Consider the following 27,745-nt stretch of genomic DNA (forward strand, 5'->3'; position numbering starts at 1 on the left):
AAAAAAAAAAAAAAAAAAAAAAAAAAAAAAAAAAAAAAAAATTTAAATAGGGACATGATAGAAGTGACAAAGAATTAATCAACTGAATGATACCTTACTTCCACGGTCATCTAAGCTCCCAAGAGGGCCTAATTCACAGAGAAGCTGATTCAGTCCTACCCCTCATTTTTGACTTCTCTGTCTCAGTCACTGCCAGCCTCATTTATAGAGCAAGGCTGAACAAGAAACCTGCTTCTGGCTGACTGTGCTGTTTTGGCAAGGGTGATTGTTCTGTACCACTCGTCGGCCAGAAGGTGAGGTTTCTCCACAGAGGAGGAGCATGGTTGGTAGCTGTGGTGGCATCATCAGCTGTGCTGCTGGTGGCCATGGTGACATGTGCCAGCTGTACACCCGGGCACTCAGAAGTTGTTCCTCCCCCGATTGGTGAGATTTTTTTTTTTTTTTTTTTTTTTTTTTGAGACGGAGTCTCGCTCTGTCGCCCAGGCTGGAGTGCAGTGGCGTGATCTCGGCTCACTGCAAGCTCTGCCTCCCGGGTTCACGCCATTCTCCTGCCTCAGCCTCCCGAGTAGCTGGGACTACAGGCGCCCGCCACCTCGCCCGGCTAGCTTTTTGTATTTTTTAGTAGAGACGAGGTTTCACTGTGTTAGCCAGGATGGTCTCGATCTCCTGACCTCGTGATCCGCCCGTCTCGGCCTCCCAAAGTGCTGGGATTACAGGCTTGAGCCACCGCGCCCGGCCAGTGAGAAGATTTTAAATGAACCTACTCTTTAGCAGCTCACAGAAACTAGGGAAATTCAGAATTGGACCATAGAGATCTTATTTACAAGATACCCTAGATTTTATTTACAAGATCTCTGTGAGACTGGATCCAGTCTATTTAAACAATTTCCCCACATGCATCTTTGCTAATTTTTATGAGTGATTTAGGTTACCTCCATTACAAATGAATTTTTCAGTCTTTTTTTTCCCCCTAAAGATCATTCCAATTTTAGTCTAATATACAAGTAGCCCATTTAAGAACCAAGGCTGATCTTGTATAGGAGTAATTACAGGGCCTAACATCACTGTCAATCAGGGCAGAATAATGTGACGATTAATCAGGTACATCTGTGCTTCTTTAGTTGGTCTTGTGTTGCTCTGGTAATGTGACTGGGGAACAATGACTAATTACAGACACATTTCATCTCAGAGTTTGAACAGCAGGGATCTTGGACAAAAAAGAATTATCAATAAGAACATTTCCAAGGCCAGTCTGAAAGTTTTGCTGCTAGAAAGCTGAGGGACACACTGTAGGCCTACATATGGCAGGTGTATTGAACTTCCAAGTAATCGCTTCTGTATTAGCTTCGCCACTTCATCTATTTTAGGTCCCTCCGTTTACATGCACTTAATGACTATGGTAGAGTCTCCATGGGCCCCTTTTCTTTTTCACTTTCTTTTTTAAAATAACACTTATTCTTTCCTCTGTTTTGCAAAAATTGTATGATCATTATAGAAAAATTAGCAGAGAAAAGCACTTAAAAAAGGAAAATCTTCTATAATTCTACTACCTAGATATAGCCATGGGTAACATTTTAGCATATATCTTTTAGTATGTATTTTTCTAGTATTTGTATTCATTTTTATTTACATGTGGGGTATTGTGCATATGCTCTGTAACTGGCTCTTTTCACTAATACATCGTCTCACTGTGTTCTAATTTGTTTCCTGTCTATATTCTATATTTTGAGCCAATTTAAATTTTTTTGGAGATAGTGTATATGTATCAAACACTCATCAGTCTTCCTGTTAAAGGCTACTGCCACAGAAGGGGAGAACCAAATTACACCCAGGACTGGGCCTCTGTGCAAACAGAGGAGTTCTGAATGGACAATATGGAAAGCAAGTCACCCAGTGTGCAGTTGCCCTTGGCCTCTGGAAGAGGCTCCTTCCTTCGTGCTTGCTGATGGGGTTTATGTGGCCCCATGCGGTGAATCCCTTGTGATGGGGCATGAGGAATCGTCCAGTGTTAGGACAGCAGCACAGTGTGTAAGTTCTTATTCTCACCATCTAAGGTCTGACAAACTCTTTGCATTTTGTTTTGCTTATACATACACACATGCATGTGCGTGCACACACACACCTACACTTACAGGCAACTTCCCTACAAGTTTAACATGTGTGTAAAAGACAAATGAGAGGTATGCAGTGTGTTCTTTATTTAGATACTGACATTAGCTAAACATGTACATGCCATCCTTAGCCACTTTAGCTACAACAGAAATAACATCAGTGTTTTTATGACATAGAGTAGGACAACAAAAACTCTCACCCAAACTCAAAGTGCTTTTTCTGTTTTCTCACTCAACAGCAGTCAACACAGAAGACTTCTGTGACCAAACTTGTGGGGATTTCTCCCCACCACCAAGCAAACAATTCTGTGACAGACACTAGCTGAGTATTTTCTAGTTCCGTTCTATTCTGAATCTGTCTACCTGGTGGTAGCCTCAGATCCCACAGGTTGGGGGCTCAGTTTCTGAGGCCGTGCCCCTCATCCCACCTTGGGTTTCATTAATTTGCTGGAGTCACGCAAAGAACTCAGACATACTTACTTCATTTGCCAGGTTATTACAGAGGATGTTACAAAGGTTATGGATGGAAAGCTATATAGGGCAAGGCACATAGGAAGGGGCACAGGGCTTCCATGGCCTCCCTGGGTGCACCTTCCTCCAGGGATCTCCTTGTGTTCAGCTATCTAGAAGTTCTCCAAACCCTGTCCTTTGGGGTTTTTAATGGAGGCTTCATTACATAGGCATGGTTGATATACTCACTGGCGATGGGTGAGCAACTTAACTTTTGATCCCTCTCCCTTCCCTGAAGGTCAGGAATGGGGCTGCAAGTCCCAACCCTCTACTACTGCTTTGGTCTTTCTGGTGACCAGCTCCCATCCTGAAGCTACCTCTGGGCCGGCAGCCATCAAGTCAATCATGAGCATACAAGAAGACCTCACTGGAGATTCTAAGGATTGTAGGAGTTGTATGCCAGAAAATGGAGGGGGAGAATTGAAGACTACATACATATTTTGTAATATCACAATGGCACTAAGAAATTAGATGGAGGCCGGGCGCGGTGGCTCAAGCCTGTAATCCCAGCACTTTGGGAGGCCGAGATGGGTGGATCACGAGGTCAAGAGATCGAGACCATCCTGGCTAACACCGTGAAACCCCATCTCTACTAAAAAATACAAAAAACTAGCCAGGCGAGGTGGCGGGCGCCTGTAGTCCCAGCTACTCGGGAGGCTGAGGCAGGAGAATGGCGTAAACCTGGGAGGCGGAGCTTGCAGTGAGCTGAGATCTGGCCACTGCACTCCAGCCTGGGCGATAGAGCAAGACTCCGTCTCAAAAAAAAAAAAAAAAAAGAAATTAGATGGAAACTAAAAAGTTCTCACAAAAAAAGGTTTTTGTAAATGTTTGACATTGTATAGATACAAGGAAACAATCTTTTATCTCTAGGAAATATAATTTGCTGTATTTGTACTTTATTTTCATTTTGGTTTTCTCTAGTCTCTCTAAATTATATATGAATGATTTTGAATCTAGGGGGATTTTCCTCCAATCAAGAAATCACTGGGCTGGGCATGGTGGCTCATGCCTATAATCCCAGTACTTTGGGAGGCCGAGGCAGGTGGATCACTTGAGGTCAGGAGTTCCAGATCAGCCTGGTCAACATGGCAAAACCCCATCTCTACTAAAAATACAAAAAATTAGCTGGGCATGTTGGTGTGCACCTGTAGTCCCAGCTACTTGGGAGGCTGAGGCATGAGACTCATCTGAGCCTGGGAGATGGAGGTTGCAGTGATCCCAGATTGTACCACTGCACTCCAGCCTGAGTGACAGAGTGAGAATCTGTCTCAAAAAAAGAGAAAAAAAAAAAACCTAGTGTGGTAACTCACACCTGTAATCCCAGCACTTGGGGAGGTTGAGGTGGGTGGATCACCTGAGGTCAGGAGTTTGAGACCAGCCTGAACAACATGGTGAAACCCCATCTTTACTAAAAATACAAAAAATTAGCCAGGCATGGTAGCACATGCCTGTAATCTCACCTACTCAGGAGACTGAGACAGGAGAATCACTTGAACCCGGGAGACAGAGGTTGTAGTGAGCCAAGATTGTGACACTGCATTCCAGCCTGGGCAACAAGAGCGAAACTCTGTCTTAAAAAAAAAAAAAAAAAAAAAAAAAATTTTGGATGCTTAATGTTTTTATGGTTATCTGGTTGATTTCTTCTCTTAAACTTTAAGAGGTTAAACACATTTCACCGTTAGACCTTTTTCTCCCCTAATTGTTAACGATATGTCCAGTGATGTATCCTGGCTCTAATGTCCATGTTCACTTTTCATTTTCAAAGAGTCAGAGCCCCAGAATTCCATCTCTTCTTGCCTCTCATTGTAGGGTCCACATTCATGTAGCCATAACGGATCAGGAGACATTCTATCCTTTTTATTGTGGAAAATTTCAAAGTTACGCCAAAGTAGAGGGAATAGCATAATGAACCCTCTGTACCCATTACCCAGTTGCAACAATGATCAGCATCCTACACGTTGCACAGATCTTTCCTTCTCTCTTTTTTTTTTTTTTTTTTTTTTTAACTTTTTTGTTTGTTTGTTTTTTCTTGAAATGGAGTCTTGCTCTGTCACCCAGACTGGAGTGCAATGGTGCGACCTCAGCCTACTGCAACCACCTCCTCCTGGGTTCAAGCGATTATCCTATCTCAGCCTCCTTAGTAGCTAGGATTACACGTGCCTGCCACCACTCCTGGCTAATTTTTTGTATTTTTAGTAGAGAACAGGATTTCACCATGTTGGCCAGGCTGGTCTCGAACTCCTGACCTCAGCTGATGTGCCCACCTCAGCCTCTCAAAGTGCTGGGATTACAGGCGTGTGCCACCGCGCCTGGCCTCTTTTTTTAAATCTATTATTCAGCTTCATCTTTTACCTTTAGATATGGTGGGAATGGAAAATGGTGCAGCAACTTGGAAAACATTAGTGCCTCAAAATGTGAAACACAGGCCTCCACCTTCTCCACATTCTGGCCAACCCTTGTTATTGTCTGTCGTTTTTATTATAGCTACCTCGTGAGTGTGAAGTGGTATCTCATTATGGTTTTCCCAATAGCTAATGATGTTGAGCATGTTTTCATGTGCTGACTGGGTATATTTTCTCTGTAGAATGTCTGTTTAAAGACACCACCCAATTTTAGTAGAGTTATTTGTCTTTTTATTACTGAGTTTTAAGAGTTTTAATATATTTTGAATATAGGTCCCTTATCAGATATATGATTTGCAAATAATTTCACCCATGTTCAAGTTTTTAGGCAAGAATACTTTATAGGTACTTCCTGTCACATCAGAAAAGATAAAATCAGTGGTATACCAGAGAGTAGGGAGGCAGTGGGAATGGTCCTTCCCAGGTGCAAGCAATAGGGGTATATTATCTATAGAGAATTTGAAAATAACTAAAAGCCATACTGCTTTTTATTATTCCCATTAGCTGGCAATTCTAAACAATGTTGGTGATGGAATTCCTTCCCTCCAGGATGGACCACTTCCCGAGCACCACCTTGGTGTACACTACTGCCCAAAGGTCTAGTTGTTCTGCTGTCAGCAATACTCAGCTCAAGTGGTGGGTTCTGGGGGTACTGACCTGATCCTTTCATTACACAGCTCCCCATCAACACATTTTCTAATGGTTGTAGCATCAGCTGACAACCTTGGGCTAAATTGTTTACTTAATTTGGGTTAAAAGTGGTAATTTTCTAATTTTATTCATTCTTCATATTAGCGAGAATTATTTTATAAACAAGAATTTTCCCTCATGAACCATTTGGTTTCTCCGAAATACAATTCTCACAGGAAGTGTTTCTTTAAATGTTAGTGTTATTTGATTTTTGTCTATAACTTGCCGATTTTTTTCCCAGTTTGTCATTCATCCTTTGAGTTTGCTATGGTGTTTTTCATCAAGCAAAAGGTTTCTCTTTTTATGTGGTTAAATTTATTAATCTTTTATTGCTTCAAGATTTTCATATTTAGAAAAATATTGCCCATTCTCACATTAAAAAGAAATCACCTATTCTAATGTTCTATGGCTTCATCTTTTGTATTTAGGTCTCTAAATAGTTTATAATCTATTCTAGTATCTGAGGAACAGGTCCAACTTTGTTTTTTCCACATGGCTGCCAAGGTGTTCCAAACGCCATTTTTTCCCTTTTTAAATAGATTTTATATTGTAGAGTGGTTTTAGGTTGACAGCAAAATTGAGCAGAAAGTACAGAGTTTCCATTACCTCCTACCTCCTCATATGCACGGCCTCCCCTACTGTCACCACCCTGCACTAGAGTGGTACATTTGTTACAATTCATGAACCTACCTTGACACATTATCACCCGAAGTCCATAGTTTATATGATCATTCACTCTGTTTTGTACATTCTATGAGTTTTGACAAATGTATATTGACACATAATCTATCATGATAGTGTTACCAAGCTAGCAATGGGCTTGCTGCCCAAAAAGCATAGACGCCAATACTATGCCACCAGCTTTTGTGAAAAGAAAGAGTTTATTGCAGTTTGACAACAGGGAGACAGGAGGCAATACTCAAATCTCTCTCTTGAGCTGGGGACTGGGGCAGGATTCATAGCAGTGGGTAATGAGGCATGATCTGATTGGATCTTACAATGCAGTGTTGCCGGGAGACATGATAGGACTGGATCATGCCATGAGGTGTGTAGTTCTTAATTTGGTCCCTGTTCCTTGGTCCAAGCACTTAGGTTCCACCCATGGTTGCACGCTTGGTTCATCTGGGCATGATCAGGTTATATAACTTGCAACCTGGGTTCCATGATAACTGAAAAACAACTCACCATTGTATTATGTAAAGTTGAACCAGACTGGGCTGATTCTGCAGTTACCACAGTATATTCAGAAGAGTTTCACTGCCCTAAAAGTTCTTTGTGTTCTGCCTATTTATCCCTTCATCCCTCCCTCCCCTGTATACTGTGGCAACCACTAATTTTTTAGCATCTTTGTAGTTTTATCTTTTCCAGAATGTCATATAATTGAAACCATATAGTATATGGTCTTTTCTGATTGGCTTCTTTTACTTAATGATATATATTTACTTTTCTTCCATGTCTTTTCATGATGTGGTAGTTCATTTCTTTTTAGCACTGAATAATATCCATTGTCTGGATGTACCACAGTTTGTTTACCCATTCACCTGCTAAAGGACATCTATGTTGCTGCCAAGTTTTGGCAATTAGGAATAAAGCTGCTATAAATATCCATGTGCAGGTTTCTGTGTGGACATAAGTTTTCAGCTCATTTAGGCAAATATCAATGAATATAATTGCTGGTTATATGGTAAGAATATGCTTAGTTTTGTAAGAAATTGCCAAACTGTCTTTCAAAATAGCTGTATCATTTTGCATTCTCACCAGCAATTGACAAGAGTTCTTATCACTCCACAGACTAGCCAGCATTTGGTGTCAAACACTGTTTATTTTAAAAGTTCATCTTTCCTGCTATTGATATAAGACCTTGTCTTTGTTGTACACTACATTTTTATATTCATTTGTGTCTGTTTCAAGATTTTCTGTTTTGCCATTTGTTTGTCAGTCAACTCATATACAGGTACTATACTGTTTTAATTACAGAGCCTTTATAGATTGTTTTAATATCTAGGAGAGCTACTCTTTGCACTCTGCTTTTCTGTTTCCATTTTCCTGGTCATATCTGCTGGATTATTCTTCCATGAGAACTTTAAAATCAAGGTGTCTAACTCCGGATTAAAAACACACACACACCCCGTGGTCTTTTTATTGGAACTAAGTTGAATTTATAAACTAAGGGATAACTGCTATCTTTAGGATTGAGTTTTCTTTTCCAAGAACATGGAATATGGTTCTATTTTTTAAAGTCTACCTTTTTAATCTTACAGATCAGGTCTTTTTTCTCTCTTCATTTTTATATGTTGTATGTATCTTGTTGAGTTTATGCCTTGTTATTTTTATTGTTTATAAATAGAGTCCTCTACTCCATCATGTTTTTCAACCAGTCATTGTATATGCAAAGGTTATTGATTTGGTATTGAATTTTATATAATGCAGCTTTACTAAAATGTCTTATTTGTAGTCATTTTAAAATTACTTCCTTTTGAATTTTTTAGATATGTATAATTTGCAAATATGATTAGTTTTAGCTCTTCCATTCCAGCTCTTGTGCCTTTTAAAATCTTGTCTAACTGCATTAGTTCATATGTTCAATATGATGTTAAATGGTAGTGGTCATTATCCTGACTCTTTGGGAATGCCATTAAGTAAGAATCTTTTGAGTGTGCACACACAAATATGATGAATACGCTATTTCAGCATGTTCTGTCTTTAAAGAAAGGATAATGACACATAGCGTGTCTGGAGAGCCGGCCTATGTATAGTTACCTTGAATAAATCTGGATTTCTCAATGACGAAGTACAGGGAAATACAAATGTCTGAAGGACAAGTCTGAAGCATCCTTTAATTTCTACTGTATTGGGTGTTGAGTGTTTTTATTTTTTAAATCATGGATGAGTGTTACATTTTTGTCAAATACCTTTTCAGCATCTGAAAATGATAATATGATTTATCTCTTTACATCTATTAATATGATCAATTGTATTACTTGATTCCTTAATATTGAGCCACCCTTGTGTTTGGTCCTAATGTATTATTTTTAATATGCTTTCAGATTCTATTTGCTAATATTTATGATATTTGTATCTATATTCATAAGACAGATTGGTCAGTCATGTTCTTTTTGTTAATCGCTTTTTTTTTTTTACATTATTAAAATTATGTCCTGATATATCAAAGACCATCAAATAGTCCCTCTCATGCTGTGAGATGCCAAGTCTACAGCCCAGGTCTACAATTGGCCTTTACATTTATATTTGTCCTTCTGCCCCTTGAGTTATAAACCTACATCTCTGAACGTGCAGCATCCCAAAGTGCCTCGAATCAATAGAAGACATCCTTTCTCTTTCCATAGCTGTGGGTCCAGGGCTTCAACTTCTAAATGATATGTTTCCAGCTGAAAACCCATTTAACCCAGAGCAATGCTTTCCACAGCAAGAGTGGTTCATGTGAAGCTTTTCGTTAATACTATCTCTTTCCTCCTGCACAAGAGGAGAAAAAGAGAAGTCAATACTATCTCTTTCCTTCTGCATATCCCCAGAATTACTTGCAACCCCACAGTGGTGGCATTAATTTTATCTTATGGAGACATTATGACATGTTTTAAATGTTTCATTACTTTGTTTAATGTATAAGTAAATAAACTTTGGCAGCAATATTAGGGTAAGAAGAAAGGGCTCAAACATGCATAGAAAAGTGAAAGCTCATTATTTTAATGTAGATGCCTGTGTGGATTTTAAACCATTTTCTAATTTAGTGGTCCTGTTAGATATGCTTCAAATTAGACCAAATGCATGCTTTTAATAAAGCTATTGCTTCCATTCAAACTAGAATTTTATTTCCTATTTGTCTCTTACAGAGGACATAAAGATAAGATATTTGTGGTAAAGTGTAACCCACACCATGTTGACAAACTGGTTACAGTTGGGATAAAGCACATCAAGTTCTGGCAACAAGCAGGTACTGTCCTTTGGGTTTATCATTTATGTGACTGAGAGCTTGACCCTAGCTGGAAAGAAAAACAGAACAAAACTATTGCTACTACCTGGCTTGTCTCTGCAATCTAAAATAAAAATGCGCCTAAAAAAATTCACTCCCAAGTTCACTTAGAACGCTTTGAAGCTTAGAACACTCTATATGATGCTATGCATATTCATCAATACCTAGAAAGCTTTGGAAAATGTTCTGCTGTGAAAATAATCATTTTTATATTTAGTCATCTGTTCTGAAAGCAGTAATTATGTTAGACTACTGCACAGGAAATAAAATGATCATTTTGGTTGAGTGAATAAAATTATATCTATTTGGAGGGTTCCTTTATTTATCTATTACTGAATTTAAACCTGAATTAAACCCTGAGTCTGCCCACAAATAGGTGGTCCAATAAATATTGGTGGATTTAATGTTGATAATAATGATGAATAAATAAGCATGAGAAAACATAAAGGATACCTTACTCTTCTCACTAATAAGTCAGACTTAATACAATTGAATCTGAATTCTTCATATCAGCTTTGGTACCAAGCCCAATTTTATTATGCAGAAAATGTGAATAAGGTTCTATTCCAGTGATTTTGCTTTTAAAAGAAGGTAATGCCACCCAATGTGTCTGGAAGGCCAGCCTGTGCATAGCTGTCATGAATGAAGCTGGGTTTCTCAGTGACAGGGAGTGTGGGGAAATGTGAATGTATAAGGGACAAATCTAATGACTTGTCCCATATAGTACATTTTCCTAAAAAACAATTCATTTTTCTCACCCCAAAATTGCTGTGATAAATAAGCAGAGCACATATAACATGCTTATATTTTACATTTATAGTCAGTACTATTTTTTTTGTTTTTGGTCAGCATTCATGAAGACTTTGCTTGCTCCTCCAGGTACTTAGTCACTCTTTCTCTTGGTTGACACAGAACTTGTGTTGAGCCTCAGTTAGACATGTGTCTTGGAGTGAGATGCATATTGAGTCCTCCCTCCAGCCAGACTCTGAGTTCCTTGAATACAGGAACCTGGTTTTCATCTTCATATCCCAGCAGTGAGCACTGCACCTACCACATATAGGGGTTCATTAAATGCTGAATGAATGAGAAATACTCTTAAAATATTTTTGCTTGTGATGTTCTCTGCCACTTTTAGACATCTTTACATAAATACCTAATGAGAAACACCAGATTTCTCACGGAAGTAGTCATTCTGCATGCTTATAGGAAGTGCCAGATTTTTTAAATAATAACTGTTCTTGGTCCACTCTAGGTGGGGGCTTCACTTCTAAAAGAGGAACTTTTGGAAGCATTGGAAAATTGGAAACAATGATGTGTGTTTCTTATGGACGAATGGAAGATCTAGTGTTCTCAGGAGCAGCTACTGGAGATATTTTTATTTGGAAAGACATTCTACTACTGAAGACAGTGAAAGCTCATGATGGGCCTGTGTTTGCTATGTATGCATTGGATAAGGTATGGCCTGCGTTTCAGCATTCCTTTTCCTCATCAGCCTTCTAAAATTATAAGGTAGTCTTAGGATGGCCCACCAAGGGGATGCCTGTATCTAAAACAGGCCTTTCTGAATTAGGAAGTAGTTGTCATGAAGCTCAGTCAAGAGACAATAGGGAGGAAAGCAAAGATATTTTTATAATTTCATTTATAGTTGTTTCTTTATATGCAGCTTCTCTCCACTTTTTCCACACATTCTCTTTCTGGCCCCCACTCATAAGAGTCCCTTAAGAAGTGCCAGGATAAATGTGGACACTTAGCAGCAGAAGAGTCCTGAGAAATACTTCAGCATTGTCTTCCTCCTTGGTGACACAACGGGCAGAGACCTAAAAGTACCAGGTGGTTACATTATTGTTCCAGACATCGATTTGCTATGACAGAAATTTACATCATAACCAGCTTGCTCCTGTGTAGAAAGGCTCAGCTTTAACAAGAGTGTTAGAGTGAAGACTGTTCACTGGCCATATTTCCACTGAAGCTCATCATGATTGCCTTGGTCTGTTTACTTGCCTTGCAGTGTCCCTTTACAAAGATTGCACTTACCTTCTGTCTTAGTCTGTTTTTGCTGCTGTAACAGAATTTCTGAAACTAGGTGCTTTATAATGAACAGAAGTTTATTGGCTCACAGTTGTGGAGGCTGGGAAGTCCAAGATTAAGGGGCTGCAACAGGGAAGGGCCTTCTTGCTGTGTTACCCAATGGCTGAAGGGCCAATAAGAGTGGGAGGGGCCAAAATCACCCTTCTATAATAAACCCACTCCTACAATAACGGCATTAACCCATTCATGAGGGCAGACCCCTCATGGTCTAGTCACCTCTGAAAGTCCCCACATCTTAATACTGTTACAGAGGCAGTTAAATTTCAGCATGAGGTTTGGAGGCGACTAACATTTAAACCATAGCACCTTCAGTGTTTTAAAACACTATTCAATCATCTTGCCAGCAAATATCAACTTATTTTCAGTTACTTCCAGTTTGCTGGTGGTACCACTTCATCTGTGCCCTCTGACTTCCAGTTTAAGCTACCTACTACTCCTAACCCAAGCCTCAATTTTCATTTACCTGTCCTTAGGCAAATGTGTTGATTCTACTACAAAAGTAGGTTCTTGTTAGATATGCAACTACAGTGGTTGTTTTAGTGGCTAAGCTGTTTTTGGGTTTTTTGTTTGTGTTTTTATTTTACTGGCAAATATGTTTTTGGTTAGACTGGCAAGTATTAGAAAAGATTAAAGAAGAAGAAAGAATTTCTGTAGGCCCAGAAGTAAATATGGTGTAACTTGTTTAAGCTGTTGTTGTTTGGTAAATTAAGCTGCAAAATCATGAGAAAAGACAAGGATATCACAATATAATATACTGCATTTAAATTTAATTTGGGGATTGAATTTTCCTGGGTACAAATTCTATATAAGGATAAGGAAGGATATTTAATGTTATACACTTCAAAATATTATTTCTTTGTAAACTTCATAAAAATGCATTAAATTAAAAGTTGCTGAGGAAGCAATGAATTACTCAGCTTTTTTCTTAAAAAAAAAAAAAAAAAAAAACCTCTAAGAACAGTTGGCATATATAATAAATTACCAGAAAGGAAAACTAGTACAGCCAAAAAATTATAAGCTTAGAACAGGAATAAAGATCACTGTTCAGTAAAAAGTATCCAATATGTTAAGCTTTTTACTTTCCAGGTTTTTGTAAAAATTAATCTGGATTTTAATTATAGTAATTGTGTCTATTGACTGAAATAGGATAGTTTCATTGTATGAAGTACCTAAGTTACTCTTAATAAATAGTGATGTTTTCTTCTGGACATGACTTTTATTTTTAAATGTCTAACAATAATTTTAAACTGTGATGTTAACTTCAATCCATTTGGTCAGAGTATGTGAGATACCAGAAATTCTGCTAAGTTTTGAGGTTGGTTCCATTCTGTAGGAACCACATTCTGGTTGGGAGACTGGGCACAGGCACAGCCATGCTTGATCAGTGGGCTAGCTGTCAACCAGTGTTCTGAAGAGAGTGCAATGGATACATGATGAGAAAGTGCTTAATCTTGCTAGGGGAATGTAGGAGAAATGCTCCCAGAAAATAGTATTCAAACATTGTTATCAGCAGAGTTTTCCATCTCATATATTTAGGAAGGTAACATACACAAAGCTGCCTTACTCACGGGAGAATCCTTCTGGGGCCAAGTGGGTAATTGGTCATTTTGATATGTATATAACACCTCCCATGTGTGCTTTCACAGGGCTTTGTAACGGGTGGAAAGGACGGCATCGTGGAGCTCTGGGATGATATGTTTGAAAGATGCTTGAAGACTTATGCCATTAAAAGATCAGCATTGTCAACTAGCTCAAAAGGTGCCACTCCCAAACATGTAATAGAAATCTTTGTGTTCATAGGGATGGAGAAGATGGTACTAAAGTTTTTAGAAAACTATTAACCAATCAATTTTCTCCCTCTTCCATGTTTCGAACTCTCTTCTCCTGGTAGAAATGTCAAGGCTGACTGCCTAGTACCTCATTCTTTGGAGCTATACAAATTGAATTTATACTAAGAAGCAGTGTTTTTGTTATTTTATTAAATATACCATCCCCTTCCCAGGCTTGCTTTTGGAAGATAACCCTTCAATTCGTGCCATCACCTTGGGACATGGACATATCCTGGTGGGAACAAAAAATGGAGAGATTCTGGAAATCGATAAGAGTGGCCCAATGACACTACTTGTTCAGGTACTGTTTGTACCTATTCTAAACTGCAGCTCACATCAGGGCTGGGACTAGGGTGAGGCAAAGTTGATGCTTAGGTTCCAAAACTTAAGGAGGCACTCACTCTCAGGGTTGCACAAGAGTTGAACTAGTTACCTATTGCTGTGTAACAAATTGCCACAAACTTAGCAGCTTAAAACAACACACGTTTATTGTCTCACAGTGTCTGTGGATCAGGAATCTGAGCACAGCTTAACTGGATCCTCTGCTTAGTGTTTTATAAGATTGCAATAAAGACCAGGATTGTGGTCTCATGCGAGGCTAAACTGGGGAAGATTCTTCCAAGCTCACTTATGCTGTTGGCAGAATTTAATTGCTTGTAAATGTAGGGCTAAGGGCTTTTCTTTTTTCTTTCTTGCTGGCTGTTGGCTAGAGGCCACTCTCAACTCCTAGAGGCTGCCCACAGTTCCTTGCCACATAGAGTTTCCCAACATTGCTGCTTTCTCAAAGCCAAAAACAGAGGGAAAAAAATAGACACTACACTCTTACATTACATAATTATGTAATCACGTATGTGGAATCATGAACATTCAATCACCTTTGCCATATTCTGTTGGCTAGAAACAAGCCACAGGTCATACCACACTCAAAGGGAGGTGATTATGCAAGAGTGTGAAAACCAGGAGGAGTATGAGGGTCACCATCACTGGCCACCCTCTGGCCACCAGTTATTCATGCCCCTACCACATACAGAATTCTTTACCTCCACCCCCAAGGTCCCCAAGAGCCTTATCACGTTACAGGATCTGCTCAAAGTCCAGAATTTCATTATCTAAATTGGGTCCAGGTGTGGAAGAGGTGCCTTAGGTATAAGTCCTGTCAATCTGTCCATCCGTAAAATGAACAAGACAAGTCATCTACTCCCCACATGCCAGATGCACCAGTGCCCCTTTGGAATATGGGCCTCACTGGAGTCTCAGCTTTGATCCACATAAACACATTACATCCTCCTTAATCCCTGTCTTCCCTCAAAAGTCATATTTAGGTAAAATTGAACTAAAATAAATGTAACAGAACCCTTTAGGATCCAAGAAATGATAAAATCTCACCTCAGGGATAGGGATGTGGTAGAGTGTGGAGGTACGTAGGTAGTCTTGCCTGGTATGGTGATGGATAAGACCATATTTAGTTGGAAGAGGCATGGTGAGGGGTGAAGGATGTGTGTTCAGAAGTTGGAGGGAAAAGAAAATGCTCTGATCATATGAGCAGTCAGAACTTCCAAGATTCCAGTGCAGGAGCTTCCCCTCCTTGCCCTGATCTCTGAGTAATGCCTGCAGGCTTGCTATATTAGGAGTGAATCCCCAAATCCCACTGAGAGGGTCCCTCTGACTTAGTGTATCATGGAAACACATGTGCATATACACTATGGCTCAGGACACTGCAAGGCTTTAAAAACACATGTGCCCAAGTCCTATCCTGGATATCCTGAATAAATCTGTGTTTTAAAAAGAAAAACATCTATGTGAAAAACAAACCTCGAAAGCGCTGCAGCTGGTCGTGCCTGGCAGCCAGGCTGGGGAATGAGGCGGGAGATACATCCTTGAGGCATGATGTCTTTGTTCTCCAGCTGTTCTTGCTTTTGTTGTTTTCTTCCAGCTGAAATCTTTTTTTTCTGGCTATAACTTCTCATCTAATTTTACTGAAAAATATTTATTTACTTTTTAATCTCCAAATGTTTGAGAATGTAAATTGTTTCCATGTATGCTATATTGCTAGATATTTTGGAAGATTTATGCTCTGATATGATTTAAATAATACTGTAAGATCTAAACTTTGTTTTCTGTCTTACTGTGTTACATTTGAGGTAGTTTGGTTTAAATATGTTTTATGCTTGATAAAGGCTTTCCACTTCTTAATTCTCTACAATTCTATTCTTTCCTGTGTTTCTTTCTATTGCTCTAATAAGAAAAATAACCACAGCAATCATATATTCAGCACTTACTCTGTGTCAGGCAATACCATTGTACTAAATTTGTCTCATCTCCACAACAGATTGGCTGTGTTAAATTGTTTTATAGATGAGGGACCTAATGCCCAGAAAATTACCCACAGTCACCTGCTGAGAACTGCAGAGCTGGGATTCCAACCAAGGTTTACTAGAGCCCTTTTTCACCTCACCAGGCTGTTCCCCATGTCTCTTAACCTGGACGCTGCAGGAAAGCCCCTGAGCTGTGGGGTGGCTGGTTGAGCTGGTGGAAGCTTCAGACCAGATGTTAGTTACCATCTTTGCCACCTATATGTGTACCATTCTCTCCCTTTTTTTCTCAGCATCCTTTTTTCCTCTTCTGCATTCTCATTTGCTATTTCCTCTTAGGTGGAACTCAGTATTTCAGTTCAGTCCATGTTTGTTGGGCTCCTGCCCAGGTCTGCTCTGTGCTGTGTGTATGCGCAGTGGAATAAGGGCTTCCTGCCTGCCCAGGACCATCTCACAGTCCTGTTCTGAGAGACGATAGAGACACCAAGGGAAAGTGAAGAAACTATGGAGGCAGTGTGAGTGAGACGATGGACTGTCGTGCTGGGAGAAGATTTTAGAACCACTGTACCAGTTTCGGTGGCATGGCAATCCAATCACAGTTGGAATAGATTGCTTATTTTTAATAAGGTTGGGGGAGGGGAGAATGACAGGTGATGGGTTGTGGTACTTCCCGTCATGTGTGCTTTGAAGCAGTCAGCTCGCAGTTGAACAGCTGTTTATGATCAGCTTTATGGGTGATCAGCACCAAAGGAGGATCCTAAGACCATTTCCTTGTGCCAGTCAAGGTCCTCCAAGCCTGCCTCGCTTACTGTCTGATCCTGTGTTACACGGGGATTAAAATAAACAGATTAAGGAAATGTAATTTTGATATCAATATAAGGCAGTGGTTTAAAAGGATCTCTGGATCCCACGATCCTGTTCTTTTTTTTTTTTTTTTTTTGAGACGGAGTCTTGCTCTGTCGCCCAGGCTGGAGTGCAGTGGCCGGATCTCAGCTCGCTGCAAGCTCCGCCTCCCGGGTTTACGCCTTTCTCCTGCCTAAGCCTCCCGAGTAGCTGGGACTACAGGCGCCCGCCACCTCGCCCGGCTAGTTTTTTGTATTTTTTAGTAGAGACAGGGTTTCACTGTGTTAGCCAGGATGGTCTCGATCTCCTGACCTCCTGATTCGCCCGTCTCGGCCTCCCAAAGTGCTGGGATTACAGGCTTGAGCCACCGTGCCGGGCCAACGATCCTGTTCTTAACTAAAATACACAAAGGGGCTCAGTCTGTAGAAGAGTTTCAAGCAGAGTCAGTCTGGGAAGATGTGAGGTTGACCCCTGACCTGTACCCTGACTGTGACTCTGGGGCTGGGAGGCTTCTGAAGAGAAGACTAGAAAACTGGGGATGTAGGGTGTCCTCAAATCCAATAAATTCAAAAACAATGTCTGTACCCTTCAGCCCCTCATTTTCTCATATTTGAATGTCAGCTGTATTTGGAACTTTACATCTTCTGCCAAATTTACTGTTTTGCTCAAATAGCTTCTCAGTTAAATTGGAATCATCCAATTTCTCTTTGGAAAGCCACCTGTTCTCCATAGCATTCCAGCTACAAACACCTTTCAGATGCCTGTGTGTGGGCTTCCTTTTTGCTTTACTAAGCAAAGCCTTTTTATAATTAGCCATTAAAAAGCAAAAATTCAGTAAATAGTTAATCTGATCTGTTTAACTGCTCTGTAGCACTAATCTTTACCCTGCATTATTGAGTGAAAAATTATGAGAATCAAATTCATTTTCTCCCTGTTAAGTGTTCATTTTTTAAAAAAAATACTGCTTTATCTTAGTTATTATTCTAAGTCAGCCAAGTGTGTTTGTGATAAGATAAAGGTATATGGAATTGGTCCAGTGCTTATTAAGCACGTTTCAGTTTTGGATGTTCATTGTTAGCACATGGACAGGCCAATTTGTGAACAGATGCAGAACCTTAGCTACACCGAGGACACTTGAAATGAAAATTTAGCTTCCTTTATTTCTGCTCTGCCAAATGCTACATGTTCAAAGGACTAAAGTTGCCTAAATAATGAGAATATTGCTCATCAGTTCCACTGACACGAATGGGTCATACCTGCATCTTTTATGATTTAACTGAAGGAAATGGTTTGTGTCCTTGTGATTCAGCTGCTTTACTAGGAGGGTACATATATACTATGTTTATTTAGTATCAACAGAAAAGCAGGCGTTTCACCGTTCACCTGGGTGTTGCCAAATGGAAAAATGTTTGGCATCATACAAAACCAATCAGCAACGAGTTCATGTTTTGCTATGCAAATGAACGATTTAGCATCGTGTAGGTCCAGCTCTTGTTTCAAGTTTAAGTGAAAAAATTATTTCAGGTGATCATTGTGGTTCAAGGAAGCTCAAAGTGTGTTCATTCCTGTTTATACCTTTTTGTGGTACTCTTGGACTGAATATTCAGCACCGGGCTAAAGAAGGGCTAGCCAGACAGTGTAAGTAGAGTTGATGTTGCCCCTTTTCCTCTGCCACAGGGGCACATGGAAGGAGAAGTGTGGGGGTTGGCAGCTCACCCTCTCCTGCCCATCTGTGCAACAGTGAGCGATGATAAAACACTTCGCATCTGGGAACTCTCCGCCCAGCACCGTATGCTGGCAGTACGGAAACTCAAAAAAGGTACGTAACACCACCTTACACATCTCTCAGAGTATTTACAAGTAACAATGTGTCAGGTTTATTCACTCATTTAATTAATATTTACTGAGGGCCCCTGTTATATGCCCAAAAATACGCTGGGCAATGGGAATTTTATATTGATTGCTACAGTCTTAACTAAGCACATGTAGAATTATTCAGAAGGCTAGCTTGATCCAGTTCCATTTTTCACTTCATTTTCCTTGCACTGCACAGATATTTGCCACCTGGGGGCAATATGTCCTTCTTCTCATCGAGAGCTGTGGGAGCCAATTGAAACTCTTTAGCTTTTAAAGAATGCTGTTTATTTTGTAACTAACTGTCTCCGGAACTTACTTTATGACTTGAAAACAAACGTCAATTATATAGAAATGTAATACTTAAGAAATGGGTAAATATGTCTTGAACACCTGTATGCACTAGAACTATGAGGTGTACTGAGAGGTACAAATTCAGCAAACATTTATTAAGTAGCTTCTGTGTGGCAGGCACAGGGGATCCCATGATGAATGGTCCCATCTCTAGCGTCAGAGATAGATAGGACTTGAACAGAGTCCCAGCAACATATCCAATCAAATTTGGTAATTCGAGGAGAGTCTTTTAAATGGGACTATTTATAAAGGGATGGGGAAGGTGTGAGGAAATGACCCGGGGTAGTGCAGCGCTATGCAGCTAGTAATGGCGGCCTCTCTCACTAGCCCTGGCATGAAGGGGCAGGAGGAGGGGACAGCTGCTGCAACCCTGAATATGAGAGCCGCATGAGATGGCAGGCTGAGAGGAGCCACCACTGTTAGCCAGGGGACTCTGCCAGCATGCAGTGCCCCTGCGGGAGGCAGCCAGGGAAATAAATGGCCCAGCCTCCCTATTCTTCCTCCATCTCTCTAATCTCCCACCCACGCTCCCCCTTGGCCAAATTCAACCAGAAACCAGAGGACAAGGGAGCCCACTGACGTTCTCCATGCAGGCCAGCTTCAGGCACAGAGCAGGGTGGACAAGGGCAAAGAGGGGATGTGGAAGGACAGACTGAAGATATTTGGCACAAAGTACCCTGGAGCCTCAAAGGAGATCTACAGCCTGGAACTGCTTCCTCGGGGAGGTGATGAGAGCTGAGGCTTGAAAGATCTATAAAAGTCCTTAAGAGGAAAGGATGAAATTGGGGCCTGGCCCTAAAATATTTGTACTGAGTAATTTTATAAGCAGACATCAGGATTGTATTCTAGGGTAATAAAATGAAGAAAGCTGTCAAAACAGTATTAACAATAGTGATGGTGGCTAATATGGCTGGGCCAGCAACTATGCCAACTCTTTCCATGTAGTCTTTGTAGGAACCCCATGAGTAAGGCTGTTATTATTGCCACTTACAAATCAGAAAACTGAGGCACAGGGAGCTTAATTAGTTTGCACATTTAGAAGGTAATGGAACCAAACTCAATCCCATGCAGTGTGACTCTGAGAACACACCTATGACCACTGCTTAACACTATCTCCCTCTGCCGTGTTGCCTCTCGTTACACTAGACTCTTGGGAGTTGTAAATGGTGGAGGAAAGATTTCCCAAATCCAAGTCCAAAGCCCATGCTCTTAATCACTACAAGCTAGAATCATTTTGGCCACTAGTTCATATTGGGGGAAGATAGGCCAAGTCCTTACGGTGGAGGACTTAAATGTCAGTCAATGGACTTTATTCCCTAAGTTAAAAATTAGTTAAAAAGAACAACTATTGACCCATCTTAGATAGGATAACCATTCAACCTAGCTTACCCCTGTTGTTCTGGTATAATTATTAATAGCTTTCCTCTTCACTCTCAAATGTGTCTTGGTCTGTATGGTAGATTGTGGTGATGCTCTTCAAGGGCAGGCTTGTCTTTTCATTGTCCCAGTACTGACACATCAGTTTTGGGTGTGAACATAGCTTTCAGCATACCATGAACAGAGGAGTTGGTAAAGAGGCTCGGTATTAAATGCCCTGGCACAGGGCCACCTGGCTGTCCTATCCCTGGGGCTGTGCTTACAACTCTTGATAATAAGAATGGTGGCAGAGGGTAGGCATATTCTTGAATTGGTTTCCTTTTAGACATACCTTTGCAAAGTCCGTGCTCCTGATTCAGAAATGTCTTTGTGACCCTACAAAGCAGTAGAAAACATGGTTCATCCAGTACCATCACCCTAGTGCCAATTAGTTTTCCATATACCCCTCAAGAGAATGTTCAGATTCCATTCTTCCCATGACAGAAGAGGCAAGAACAGTATCTTGCACCTCTAGAGTTACGCATTACAATCCATGAATCAGAGAATTGGAGCAACTAAACAAACGAGGTCCTCTAAAGCGAGTTGTATTAAGGCATAATATTTTTTAAAACAAGTTTTCTGAAAATTTTATTATAGAACTCCTATTCTTAAATATTACCTCTTTTCTTGGAAGCAAAGATACCGGTCCTATTAACCCTACACTGTACTCCTTTTCTCCATTTACCCCACTTATTTTTTGAAAACCCCAGGTATTTAAATACTCATAAATGAATGAATAGACCTCATAGAAGCTGAAAATGTATTTTTGATATTATGGTCATTTTCCTTGGATTTGGGGAGAAGAGATGTTTAATTTTATTTTCTTGAGACAGGGTCTCCCTCTGTCATCCAGGCTGGAGTGCCATGGTGTGATCACTGCTCACCGCACCCTCCGCCTCCAAAGCTCAAGCAATCCTTCCACCTTGTCTCCTGAGTAGTTGGAACTACAGGCGTGTGCCACTATGCCTGGCTAAGTTTTGTATTTTTTGTAGAGATGGGATTTTGCTGTGTTGCCCAGGCTGGTCTTGAACTCCAGGGCTCAAGCAATTCACCTGCCTTGGCTTCCCGAGGTGCTGGGATTACAGGCATGAGCCACTGCACCCAGCTTATTTCTGTATTTTTTGTAGAGCCTGGGTTTTACCTCTATAAAAAATAACTTTTCAATTAAACTTTAACCTAGGTAATGTTGCAAACCCAGGCTAGTCTTGAACTCCTGGGCTCAAGAGATCCGCCTGCCTAGACCTTCCAAACTGCTGGGATTACAGGCATGAGTCACTGCACAAAGCCAAGAGATGCCTTAAATTATGAAGGTTTAGTTTTCACAAGTGTAGTGTCAATGTAAAGGCAGTCACATGTCCGTGCATAATGCACATGATCAGATTTCTTCATCTCTTCATGTGGTTTGCTTGACAGTAAAGTTTTGGATAATAAGTGTTTTTTGTGGATTCTTCTGTAGGTGGAAGATGCTGTGCCTTTTCCCCTGATGGGAAAGCCTTAGCAGTTGGCTTGAACGATGGGAGTTTCCTGGTTGTAAATGCTGACACTGTTGAAGACATGGTCTCTTTCCATCATAGAAAAGAAATGATCTCTGATATTAAGTTTTCAAAAGGTGAAGATGACAGCAGATACTTTTTAAAACAACACAGTCTTGGGACAAAAAATTACAAGAATGAACTATTTAGATGTTTCTTTGACCTTTCCCCACTTTTAAAATACTAAGTTCCTGGAAGTAAATTCCTATATAAGATGCTTTGGTGTTAACCCCACATTTTTCTTTATAGATACGGGAAAATACCTTGCCGTGGCATCCCATGATAACTTTGTGGATATTTACAACGTACTTACAAGCAAAAGGGTTGGCATCTGTAAAGGTGCTTCAAGTTATATTACACACATTGACTGGGACTCTAGAGGTAAAGTATGTTGTGGCTTTTCAAATAGAACTGTGTTTAAATAATGTCCATTTATGCATCGTTTCTAGAGAGAATGGCAATTGAGTATTAGAAATGGGAAAGGGGAACCCAAAACAATATAAACGACTGTAATTTTACAACCCAGAGGCAGCTGGTGCTAACATTTTGAATACTTTTTCCATCTTTTTATGCTTAAGATTATTATTGTCACTATTGATTCAAGCCATTGAGTTTTGAGACAGCTAAAGATACATGATGCCTTTTGTTATCATAGCAAGCCACTACCTCACCTTTAGTTGGGTATGCTTTCTCCTTATCTTGGGTCTCCTTCTCCTCCTGGCTTGTTTCCCTTTTCCACCCAAGGCTCCACCTCTTAGAGAACCGCCCAAAAAACCTCAAGCAATTTTCCTCCTCCAGCAGAGGTAGAAATCTACATTCAGCCTGCCTAAAGTTTCTCTGCTCTATAAAACTCTCAACCTACTCCCACCTCCCCCAAGTCATGCCCACGAATGCCATCAAGATTTGTCTTTTTAATAAATCTAGCTTTTATGGTGTTGCAAAGTCTTAAGCTAGCAAATGTGGAGGCTCTGGAAGTGAGTAAGACGTGGTTTCTGCTCCCTGTGGAGTTTATAATTGAGTGAGGGAGACATACTCATCCATAAATAATACAAGAGCACAAAGTGGGTGTGGTGTGAGTAAGCAGTGGTGAGTCACAGGGGAAGTGGTGAGCAGGGACTCAGAATGGGCCACGGCAGCATTCAGTACCCAGGATGGAACATTGCACTGTAGGGTGAGTCACTTGTAAATCCTATCCTCGAGACTCGGCTGGTGTTAAGAGTCTGGAGCAGGCACTTGGGAATGGGCAGCATTCCCGCCTTCAGAGACATTGTGGTCCACTGTGGTAGAAAAGCACCAAGCCCAATGTATGCTCTGAGGGAAAGCTCCTTGGAAGTAATCCACGGAGCCTCCGTAGAAGGAAGTAACCTTTGAGGTTGATCTTGAGAGTCGAGGAGAAATCCACCAGATAGCGCAATCAAGGAAGAGCCATTCCAGGCAAAAAGGAATATGGCATATGAAGAGCAAAAGTGGGAAGAACCAGGGGGTGATGAAGAAATAGAAATGCTGAGTGGCTGAGGGTGTACAGGGAGGGGAATGTGGAGACGCAGGCTGGGACGGAGTAGAAGTTTCATGCTGAACTGTGTACTTGTAGGTACTAGGTAACTCTGAGGGATCTAGAGTGGGGCATTCCCTCCCATCTTGGGGAGAAGTAGTGAGCCTGGAGTGGGAGCAGTTAAAATTAATCAGGAGAACGATGATGAAGGCCTCAGCCAAAAAGGTATTTCAGAGACGCCAGAACATTTGTTTTTCAAGTAATTCTTGGAGTAGTGGCCTTAGACCAGGACTTGGAAACCCTTCTGCCCGACAGGTATTTAGTTGTAACTATACTTGCCATACTGGAATTTGGACTTTATTTCAGCTTTACAGCATTCGGAGTTTTATACAGTGCAGTAGATAGAGAAGAAAGCATGCAATGCATTGCATTGCATTTATACAAGGTAGTACAAGTCCCAACAAGGGCAAAGGGAGATCAGGTAAGTCCGTTTCGCTTTCATGTCAGGGCAGTAACAGCCGGACACAGTGCCGAGGGCTTCGACCCGCATTTAAGACCAGGCAGGGCACTGTGACTTATGTAGGAACTGGTGAGGCCGATGAAAGCAGCTGCTTCTCAGACTCTTCTTTGATATTCTCTGCTTTTTTTTTTTTTTTAAAGCAGTGATTTCTCCCTATTTATTATCTTGCTATTCTCTTGCCAGGTAGAATAGGGTGTGATTAACTTTATTTAGAATCCGACACACACACACAGGCACACACACACACACACACACACACACATACACACAAAATACCTGATACAATATGTGAAATCCCACGACCCAATGACTATTAGGGGTTAAAACCCATTATTGTTTCTATTAGGCAGTGAAGAGTCCAGAGAAAAGAGGATATATAAAGAGTAAATTTTGACTGGGAAGATTTCTTAATTATTTTGAATTGTAAAATACACATAACAAAAATTTACCATTTTAACCTTTTTTTTTTTTTTCGGAGACAGAGTCTCGCTCTGTCGCCCAGGCTGGAGTACAGTGGCGTGATCTTGGCTCACTGCAAGCTCCGCCTCCCGGGTTCACGCCATTCCCCTGCCTCAGCCTCCCGAGTAGCTGGGACTACAGGTGCCCACCAACATGCCCGGTAATTTTTTTTATTTTTAGTAGAGACAGGGATTCACCATGTTAGCCAGGATGGTCTCGATCTCCTGACCTCGTGATCCACCCACCTCGGCCTCCCAAAGTGCTGGGATTACAGGCGTGAGCCCCTGTGCCCAGCTCCATTTTAACCATTTTTTTAAGTGCACAGTTCAAGGATGTTAAAAACATTGACACTGTTGTGCAACCATCACCGCCTCTGTCTCACAACTCTTTTTGTCTTGTAAAATTGGAGTTCTATTCCCATTAAATGATAACTTTTCATTTCCCCAACCCCTGGCATCTACCATTCTACTTTCTGTCTCTATGAATGTAACCACTCTAGGTACCTCATATAAGTGGAATCATACAGTATTTGTCTCTCCATAATGGGCTTATTCCACTTAGCATAATGTGATTAAGATTCCTCCATGTTGTGGTGTGTGTCACAATTTCTTTCCTTTAAAGACTGAATGTTTCATTTTATGTATAGACCATATTTTGCTTATCTATTTATCTGTTGAGGGGCACCTGTGTGGCTGCCACATTTCAGCTATTGTGAATGACGCTGCTATGAACATGGATGTACAAATATATCTTCAAAACCCTGCTTTCAAGTCTTTGAGGTATATACCCAAGGGTGTAATTGCTGAATCATATGGTAGTTCTATTTTTACCCTTTTGAGGAATTACTATACTGTTTTCCATAGCAGCTCTACCATATTATATTCCCACCAGTTGTACACAAGGGTTCAAATCTCTCCACATCCTTGCCAAAGCTTATTTTATGTGTTTATTTTGATAGTAGCTGTCCTAATGGATGTGAAGTGTATCTCATTGTGGGTTTCATTTGCATTTAGGGAGTTTGTTTGTTCTTAATTCTGCAAACATATAGGCCCTGTGTCAGATGCTAGGGGTATAAAGAGAAGTAAGTCCCAGATAGAAAGCACAAGATCTCAGCCAGGATCGGGGGGTCCTGCTGTGGAGGGACCTGGGGAAAGGTCTGTGTAAAGTCCATCAATATGGAACCATCACTTGGTGGGAAGAGAAGCAAACCTCCCTATTTCCATAATCCTGCCCAAGGCCAGCCTCCTAGAGCTCAGGAGGCTGATGGAGGGCCCTGGGAGTGAGCAGGAGAGGAGTGGAGTCAAAGGTCTTTGAAAAGCCACCTTGCCTTTCATCATAAGGGTGCCTTCAGTCAGGTGAAGGGGTTGGACCAAGTGCTTTCTGTGGATTGAGAGTAGTGGAAACACTTCTGATTTTTAGGGAGGAATTATACCATCTGGAGAATAAGAGGAAGTATGCCTGTGAATCTTGCCTGATCTAACTCCACTAGCTATGAGACATGTGTCATCCTGATATTCCTGCATTCCCGACATCCCAGTCCCCAAAATGCCTGATCTCGAGAATATGCCATGCTGCCTCAAGACCAGCCTCGCTTTCACAGCAGGGGCCTCCAGGGTCTGGCAAGGTTGAGAGCAGAAATTAGAAGCAGGGATCTGTTTCATGCCTTTGATCCTGTCGAAAATAGTGAAAGCATTTGCTAGAGCCAGCTGGCTTCTCAGCGGCAGGGATGGCACAGCCGCCAGCCTCAGCAGCCTCTTGTGCGCATGGCAACTATAGGTCCTTGGAAAACCAAAAAGTGCATTGGGCTTTTGCAGGAACATCAGCTACCCCTGAATGAAAGCTCCAGCATGGAATACTTGAGAAAAAAATGCATGGAGGGAGAGAAAACATAGAAAGGATATTTTCTAAATGCTGTAAGTTCATTTCTAGAAATAACAGGCTATAACATCCTTTACAAATTAACAATTTGAAGGCTGGGCATGGTGGCTCACACCTGTATTCCCAGCACTTTGGGAGGCTGAGGTGGGTAACCTGAGGTCAGGAGTTTGTGACCAGACTGGCCAACATGGTGAAACCCCATCTCTACTAAAAATACAAAAATCAGCCAGGTGTGGTGGCGGGTACCTGTAATCCCAGCTACTTGGGAAGCTGAGGCAGGAGAATCGCTTGAACTGGGAGGCAGAGGTTGCAGTGAGCCGAGATTGCACCACTGCACTCCAGCCTGGGTAACAGAGTGAGACTCTGTCTCAAAAAATAATAATAAAATAAAAATGACAATTTGAGCCATAATAGCACATTTCATTCCCATTTTTATTGCAAATGGCCTGATATTTGGTACATTTAGTACCAATTGTTGAAATTAGTCTAACTTGTAAATTATATAGCAGCTGGGGTGATGTATGTGGATCACTTTATGGGCTGCAAAGCTCTATGGTACCTGCAAGATGTGTGATGTAAGGACATGGGTGTCTTTCAGCTTTTAATCTGTGCGAGCAGATATTTCCAGTGAATAAAAATGTGATTCTGAAAGAATAGGATTACTGTTTTTCTAGAGCAATTATAAATGCATTAAACAGAGTTTTTGTTCTTGATTCTGCTCCTCGCCCTCAGAATATTTCAGTGGTGATAGAGACAGACAGACAGAGAGAGAGACAGACAGACAGCAGGCAGAGAGGAAAAGGAGTGGTGACCTAAATATTTCCTCATGCTTAAAAAATGTGTATTAGCAGCAGTAAAGAAAATTTTGGTTTTAAAAAAATACTCTAAATTATTCCTTCCTAATAGAAGAATAGCTTTTTGGTTTGGTTTTTTCTTCTTCACATCCTTGATTGCAAAGAACAGAAACCCACCAACCAGCTTAAACTTCCTTTTTTTTTTTTTTTTTTTTGAGACAGAATCCCACTCTGTCACCCAGGTTGGAGTGCTGTGGCATGATCTCAGATCACTGCGGTCTGTGCCTCCTGGGCTCAAGAGACCCTCTCAGAGCAGCTTCCCAAGCAGCTGAGACCACAGGCGCCCGCCACTATGCCTGGCTAATTTTTTTTTCTGTATTTTTAGTAGATACGGGCTTTCACTATGTTGCCCAGGCTGGAAACCGGCTTAAATTTTAAAATCATAATAAAAGATGAGTTTATTGGAAAGATACGAAGATATTTTGTAGAATCCAAGAGCAGGAAGCAACCTGCCAAGGAACTAGCGTTAGGAATGAGCTAGAAAACGCACAGGAACCAAGCAAGCAGTTCCTCTCTACTCCTCTCCCACTCTTAGGCAGCTAGTTTCAGCATCCACTGCTCTTCTGGGTCTTACGTCTGACTATGACCCCTCTCTCTGCACAAGCGGCCT

At 41.0% G+C, this 27,745-nt stretch overlaps 1 protein-coding gene across 1 annotated transcript in view; it reads left to right on the top strand.

Annotated features, from left to right (window-relative positions):
- EML6 (EMAP like 6) overlaps window positions 1-27,745 on the top strand; it is a 253,531-nt gene that overhangs the window by 164,835 nt on the left and 60,951 nt on the right. The window contains exons 16-22 of the mRNA XM_023190182.3: window positions 9,565-9,665; window positions 10,957-11,159; window positions 13,439-13,550; window positions 13,795-13,922; window positions 18,454-18,595; window positions 21,857-22,009; window positions 22,182-22,313. Of these exons, the coding sequence (XP_023045950.2) occupies window positions 9,565-9,665; window positions 10,957-11,159; window positions 13,439-13,550; window positions 13,795-13,922; window positions 18,454-18,595; window positions 21,857-22,009; window positions 22,182-22,313 (971 nt within the window). The remainder of the gene's footprint in view (window positions 1-9,564; window positions 9,666-10,956; window positions 11,160-13,438; window positions 13,551-13,794; window positions 13,923-18,453; window positions 18,596-21,856; window positions 22,010-22,181; window positions 22,314-27,745) is intronic.

The sequence above is a fragment of the Piliocolobus tephrosceles genome, chromosome 15, assembly GCF_002776525.5.
Source record: "Piliocolobus tephrosceles isolate RC106 chromosome 15, ASM277652v3, whole genome shotgun sequence".
Taxonomy (NCBI): Eukaryota; Metazoa; Chordata; class Mammalia; order Primates; family Cercopithecidae; genus Piliocolobus; species Piliocolobus tephrosceles.